Below are 7,510 nucleotides of genomic sequence, written 5' to 3' on the forward strand. Positions count from 1 at the left end.
AGGTGGTGGAGGCGGACACACTGGGAACGTTTAAGACTTATCTAGACAGCTATATGAACGGAGTGGGAATGGAGGGATACAAAAGAGTGGTCTAGTTTGGACCAGGGAGCGGCGCGGGCTAATTGTTCCTTGTTTCTCGTGGAAGTGGAAATGACTAGGGTTGGGAAGCATTTTCCGATCAGGGCCATTGTGATCTCCTGGACTCGTTTCGATCGCCTCAGGGGGTCGGAGAGGAATTTCCCAGATTTTTTTTCCCCCATATTGGCCCTGGGGTTTTTCACTCTGGGTTTTCGCCTCTCCCTGGAGATCACATGGTCTAAAAGGGGGGGGTGGGGGTGAGTTAATAGGTTGTAATGAACAAAGCATCGTAGCTGTGGGGGACAGCTCGGTGGATAGGATATTGGTATGTAGATAGGCTGGAAAATTGGGCGGGGATCCTGGATTCAGGATTCAATCCTGGACCGGGGAGCGGCGCGGGCTTGGAGGGCCGAAGGGCCTGTTCCTGTGCTGTATTGTTCTTTGTTTGTGGGGCGGGGGATGGACATAAGAGGAGAGGTGGGGGGGGGGGGGGGGAAAGAGAGGACACCGGAGGAGTGGGCAGGTGGGGGGGACAATGGAGGGGGCACACTGAAAGGTGTTTGGGGAGAGACTGGAGGGGTGGGAGAACGGGATGATGGGGATGGGGTGGCACCGAGGGGGGAGAGGGGTTGGCACCGAGGGGGGGAGGGGAGGGGGCGGCACCCAAGGGGGTGGGGGGCGGCACCCAAGGGGGTGGGGGGCGGCACCCAAGGGGGTGGGGGGCGGCACCCAAGGGGGTGGGGGGCGGCACCCAAGGGGGTGGGGGGCGGCACCCAAGGGGGTGGGGGGCGGCACCCAAGGGGGTGGGGGGCGGCACCCAAGGGGGTGGGGGGCGGCACCCAAGGGGGTGGGGGGCGGCACCCAAGGGGGTGGGGGGCGGCACCCAAGGGGGTGGGGGGCGGCACCCAAGGGGGTGGGGGGCGGCACCCAAGGGGGTGGGGGGCGGCACCCAAGGGGGTGGGGGGCGGCACCCAAGGGGGTGGGGGGCGGCACCCAAGGGGGTGGGGGGCGGCACCCAAGGGGGTGGGGGGCGGCACCCAAGGGGGTGGGGGGCGGCACCCAAGGGGGTGGGGGGCGGCACCCAAGGGGGTGGGGGGCGGCACCCAAGGGGGTGGGGGGCGGCACCCAAGGGGGTGGGGGGCGGCACCCAAGGGGGTGGGGGGCGGCACCCAAGGGGGTGGGGGGCGGCACCCAAGGGGGTGGGGGGCGGCACCCAAGGGGGTGGGGGGCGGCACCCAAGGGGGTGGGGGGCGGCACCCAAGGGGGTGGGGGGCGGCACCCAAGGGGGTGGGGGGCGGCACCCAAGGGGGTGGGGGGCGGCACCCAAGGGGGTGGGGGGCGGCACCCAAGGGGGTGGGGGGCGGCACCCAAGGGGGTGGGGGGCGGCACCCAAGGGGGTGGGGGGCGGCACCCAAGGGGGTGGGGGGCGGCACCCAAGGGGGTGGGGGGCGGCACCCAAGGGGGTGGGGGGCGGCACCCAAGGGGGTGGGGGGCGGCACCCAAGGGGGTGGGGGGCGGCACCCAAGGGGGTAGGGAGCGGCACCCAAGGGGGTAGGGGGCGGCACCGAAGGGGGTAGGGGGCGGCACCGAAGGGGGTAGGGGGCGGCACCGAAAGGGGACAGGGGGCGGCACCGAAAGGGGACAGGGGGTGGCACCGAAAGGGGACACACTAAAGGGGGGGGGGAACACACACTAAAGGGGGGGGGGGGGGAGAGACAACACACCCCATAGGGGGGCGGGACGCACAGTAAAGGGGGGGGGGGACACACGCACAGTAAAGGGGGGGCGCACAGTAAAGGGGGGGAGGACACAGTAAAGGGGGGGGAGGACACAGTAAAGGGGGGGAGGACACAGTAAAGGGGGGGGAGGACACAGTAAAGGGGGGGGAGGACACAGTAAAGGGGGGGGAGGACACAGTAAAGGGGGGGGAGGACACAGTAAAGGGGGGGGGAGGACACAGTAAAGGGGGGGGAGGACACAGTAAAGGGGGGGGGAGGACACAGTAAAGGGTGGGGAGGACACGGTAAAGGGTGGGGAGGACACGGTAAAGGGTGGGGAGGACACGGTAAAGGGTGGGGAGGACACGGTAAAGGGTGGGGAGGACACGGTAAAGGGTGGGGAGGACACGGTAAAGGGTGGGAGGACACGGTAAAGGGTGGGAGGACACGGTAAAGGGTGGGAGGACACGGTAAAGGGTGGGAGGACACGGTAAAGGGTGGGAGGACACGGTAAAGGGTGGGAGGACACGGTAAAGGGTGGGAGGACACGGTAAAGGGTGGGAGGACACGGTAAAGGGTGGGAGGACACGGTAAAGGGGGGGAGGACACGGTAAAGGGGGGAGGACACGGTAAAGGGGGGGAGGACACGGTAAAGGGGGGGAGGACACGGTAAAGGGGGGGAGGACACGGTAAAGGGGGGGAGGACACGGTAAAGGGGGGGAGGACACGGTAAAGGGGGGGAGGACACGGTAAAGGGGGGGAGGACACGGTAAAGGGGGGGAGGACACGGTAAAGGGGGGGAGGACACGGTAAAGGGGGGGAGGACACGCTAAAGGGGGGGAGGACACGCTAAAGGGGGGGAGGACACGGTAAAGGGGGGGAGGACACGGTAAAGGGGGGGGAGGACACGGTAAAGGGGGGGGAGGACACGGTAAAGGGGGGGGAGGACACGGTAAAGGGGGGGGAGGACACGGTAAAGGGGGGGGAGGACACGGTAAAGGGGGGGGAGGACACGGTAAAGGGGGGGGAGGACACGGTAAAGGGGGGGAGGACACGGTAAAGGGGGGGAGGACACGGTAAAGGGGGGGAGGACACGGTAAAGGGGGGGAGGACACGGTAAAGGGGGGGAGGACACGGTAAAGGGGGGGAGGACACGGTAAAGGGGGGGAGGACACGGTAAAGAGGGGGAGGACACGGTAAAGAGGGGGAGGACACAGTAAAGAGGGGGAGGACACAGTAAAGGGGGGGGGGACACACTAAAGGGGGGGGGACACACTAAAGGGGGGGGGACACACTAAAGGGGGGGGGACACACTAAAGGGGGGGGGACACACTAAAGGGGGGGGGACACACTAAAGGGGGGGGGACACACTAAAGGGGGGGGACACACTAAAGGGGGGGGACACACTAAAGGGGGGGGGACACACTAAAGGGGGGGGACACACTAAAGGGGGGGGGGGGGACACACTAAAGGGGGGGGGGGGACACACTAAAGGGGGGGGGGGGACACACTAAAGGGGGGGGGGGGGACACACTAAAGGGGGGGGGGGGGACACACTAAAGGGGGGGGGGGGGACACACTAAAGGGGGGGGGGGGACACACTAAAGGGGGGGGGGACACACTAAAGGGGGGGACACACTAAAGGGGGGGGGGACACACTAAAGGGGGGGGGACACACTAAAGGGGGGGGGGGGACACACTAAAGGGGGGGGGGACACACTAAAGGGGGGGGGACACACTAAAGGGGGGGGGGCACACTAAAGGGGGGGGGGGGCACACTAAAGGGGGGGGGGGACACACTAAAGGGGGGGGGACACACTAAAGGATGCAAATGGATACAATGGGGAAGAACAACAAGGAAGTAGTTACTCTGGGAGAGGAATCCCCCAATTGTCTCTCCCTCCGGCCCCTGTGCCACCGTTACCTTTGTCCCGAGCGCTGTGGGACAAAGGCTGTTCATGTCCCCTTCCCCGCCCGCCATTTTGTCAGTGAGACTGCAGGTGATTCGGGCCGGAACCCTCCGCCTCTCTCATAAACCCGCGGCGGATACTGTCCCGGCTCCTGCACAGGAATCACATCACTCATCCCGGGTCGCCAGCGCGCTCTCGGGCAGGTTGCGTTGCCCTACTACCCCCGCTCGCCGACAACACTCACCTCTCCTACACGCTTACTGTCCGCTCTGAGCCGCTCTAGTCCGCGAGCCGCGGCCGACTGCGCCATTTATACCCCGGACGTGCCGGCGCGTTGACGTCACCAGTGACCCACCGCCCCCTCGGGGGGACGAGCTCTACCCCGATTGGTCAGAATGCCAGCTTCTGATTGGCCTTTACACTCGCATCCCGATTGGTCCATTGTCTGAAAACAAACCAATCAACTGTAGGAGAAACAGTGTGTTCCGATTGGTTGATTTCAGGCGAATTTCGATCCGCTCTCTGGCAGCAAGCTCGGGCACCCGGAGCGAGCGCGAGGAGAGCGCGAGCGGGAGGACAGCAGCGAGCGCTCACAGGCCTCACACAGCAGCTGGGCTCGCTGTGAGAACAAATCCCTGCATTTATCTGCCTGCCTGCCATTCGCATTTTGTTAGCAGTAAAGTAAAATGCTCCTAAACCTTTACCAAAGATTTCTTTTCACTCCCACAGCCCAACACCAGCACTGAAAAATCCCAATCCCCTAACTCATAATCCAATACAACCCCATTGTCCTCCCTGTAATCCAGTATAATCCCATTGCCCTCCCTGTAATCCAGTGTAATCCCATTACCCTCCCCGTAATCCAGTATAATCCTATTGCCCTCCCCGTAATCCAATATAATCCCATTGCTCTCCCTGTAATCTAGTATAATCCCATTGCCCTCCCTGTAATCCAGTGTAATCCCATTACGCTCCCCGTAATCCAGTATAATCCCAAAACCCTCCCCGTAATCCAGTATAATCCCATTGCCCTCCCTGTAATCCAGTGTAATCCCATTACGCTCCCCGTAATCCAGTATAATCCCATTACCCTCCCCGTAATCCAGTATAATCCCATTGCCCTCCCTGTAATCCAGTGTAATCCCATTACCCTCCCTGTAATACAGTATAATCCTGTTGCCCTCCCTGTAATCCAGTGTAATCCCATTACGCTCCCCGTAATCCAGTATAATCCCATTGCCCTCCCTGTAATCCAGTATAATCCCATTACCCTCCCTGTAATACAGTATAATCCTGTTGCCCTCCCTGTAATCTGATATAATCCCATTGCCCTCCCCATAATCCAGTGTAATCCCATTGCGCTCCCCGTAATCCAATATAATCCAATATAAGGGTGGCACGGTAGCACAGTGGTTAGCACTGTTGCTTCACAGCTCCAGGGACCTGGGTTCGATTCCCGGCTTGGGTCACTGTCTGTGTGGAGTTTGCACATTCTCCTCGTGTCTGCGTGGGTTTCCTCCGGGTGCTCCAGTTTCCTCCCACAGTCCAAAGATGTGTGGGTTAGGTTGATTGGCCATGCTAAAATTGCCCTTAGTGTCCTGAGATGCGTAGGTTAGAGGGATTAGTGGGTACATATGTAGGGATATGGGGGTAGGGCCTGGGTGGGATTGTGGTGGGTGCAGACTCGATGGGCTGAATGGCCTCCTTCTGTGCTGTAGGGTTTCTATGATTTCTATGAATCCCATTGCCCTCCCCATCATCCTGTATAATCCCATTGCTCTCCCCATAATCCAATATAATCCCTTTGCCCTCCCTGTAATCCAATATAATTGTATTGCCCTCCCCGCAATCCGGTATAATCCCATTGCCCTCCCCATAATCCAATATAATCCCATTGCCCTCCCCGTAATCCAATATAATTGTATTGCCCTCCATGTAATCCAGTATAATACCATTGCCCTCCCCGCAATCCGGTAAAATCCCATTGCCCTCCCCATAATCCAGAACAATCCCATTGCCCTCCTTGTAATCCAGTACAATCCCATTACCTTCCCCATAACCCCCAAAACCCTATTGCCCTCCCAGTAACACAGTATAATTCCACTGCCCTCAATTTCAAACAACCACTTGTAATTCTATAGTATCTTTAATGTAATAAAACACCCCAAGGCACTTCACAGGCACATCGTAAAGTAAAATGTGACACTGAACCATATGAAACAAAATTAGGCCTGATGACCAAAACCTTGCTAGAATTGAAGTTATGGATGAAAGGATGGAAGAGAGGTGGGGAGAGAAGGTTTAAGAATTAATTCCAGAATTTAGGGCCCAGGTATTGAAGGCACAGTCACCAATGGTGAGTCACTTAAAATCGGGGAAGCACATGCTGTCAGAATTAGATAAGCACATATATTTTGAAGTGTTACGTAAGAAATAGGAGCAGCAGTAGGCCATTTGGCATCTCAAGCTCCACTATTCAAATTTTCAAAGGGCAGCACGGTGGCACAGTGGTTAGCACTGCTGCCTCACAGCGCCAGGGACCCGGGTTCAATTCCCGGCTTGGGTCACTGTCTGTGTGGATCTGCACGTTCTCCCTGTGTCTCTGTGGATTTCCTCCGGGTGCTCCGGTTTCCTTCCAGTCTGAAAGACATGCTGGTCAGGTGCATTGGCTATGCTAAATTCTCCCTCAGAGTACCTGAAGAGGTGCCGGAGTGTGGCAACTAGGGGATTTTCACAGTAACTTCATTGCACTGTTAATGTAAGCCTACTTGTGACACTAATAAATAAACTTAGCAAGTATGCAAGTATGGCCCTCCTTATGCAAGTAAGGTGACCAAAACTGTGCACAGTACTCCAGCTGCAGTCTCAGCAATGCTCTGTACGGTTGTAACAAGACTTCCCTAATTTTAAACTACACCTCCATTCCCCCCCAAGAATGTTGGCCTTTATTACAGGAATGTTGGCCTGTAATAAAGGCCAACATTCATTTGCCCTCCTAATTACTGACTGCATCTGCATGCTGTTATTTTATGACTCATATACAAGGATACCCAGGTCCCTTGTATCATTTTTCAGTCTCTTTTACATTATATTTTGCTTTTCTGTTCTACAAAAATGGATCATCTTACTGTTCCGTGAATATGACATGGAAAGAAATCCAAAACTGAATGTGTCAAGAGTTTATTCTTTCTGCTATTTTTAAATGGACTTCCTGCTGATCCAAAAAAAGATGGTGGCTTCAAGTCACATGATGATACGATTGGTCCTTTGTTCTGAAAACCAACTGAGTTACAAGAACAAAATAATTCTCCTCTCATCAAAGTGGAATCTCCCTTCGAATTGTAAGGAAATGGGGAGGTCTTGGAGGCTCTGATGGGCTTAAAAATTGACAAATCCCCTGGCCTGGATGAATTGCATCCCAGGCTGCTGTGGGAGGTGAGGCAGGAAATTGACACAAATTTTTAATTCCTCTCTGGCCATGGGGAAAGTAGCAAATAAACCTGTTGGACTTTAACCTAGTGTTGTTAAAACTCTTACTGTGTTTACCCCAGTCCAACGCCGGCATCTCCACATCATGGGGAAAGTGCCAGAGGACTGGAAAACAGCTATTGTGGTCCAACTTTTCAAGAAGGGTGGTAGAGATGAACCACAAAATTACAGACCGGTGACTCTCATGTCAGTGGTAGGGAAACTATTGGAGAAAATTCTGAAGGAGAGAATTAATATCCACTTGGAAAGGCGTGGGTTATTTAGGGATAATCAACTTAGCTTTGTCAGAGGGAGGTCATGCCTAACAAAATTGTT

The 7,510-nt window shown here is 57.1% G+C and overlaps 1 protein-coding gene across 1 annotated transcript in view; it reads right to left on the reverse strand.

Moving 5' to 3' along the window:
* The window catches only part of LOC144502026 (histone H3.3A-like), a 7,743-nt gene extending 3,727 nt beyond the window's left edge, over nucleotides 1-4,016 (reverse strand). Inside the window, exon 1 of the mRNA XM_078226040.1 lies at nucleotides 3,951-4,016. Within this exon, the coding sequence (XP_078082166.1) occupies nucleotides 3,951-4,016 (66 nt within the window). The remainder of the gene's footprint in view (nucleotides 1-3,950) is intronic.
* Nucleotides 4,017-7,510: the final 3,494 nt, after the last annotated feature.

The sequence above is a fragment of the Mustelus asterias genome, chromosome 12, assembly GCF_964213995.1.
Source record: "Mustelus asterias chromosome 12, sMusAst1.hap1.1, whole genome shotgun sequence".
NCBI classification, from domain to species: Eukaryota; Metazoa; Chordata; class Chondrichthyes; order Carcharhiniformes; family Triakidae; genus Mustelus; species Mustelus asterias.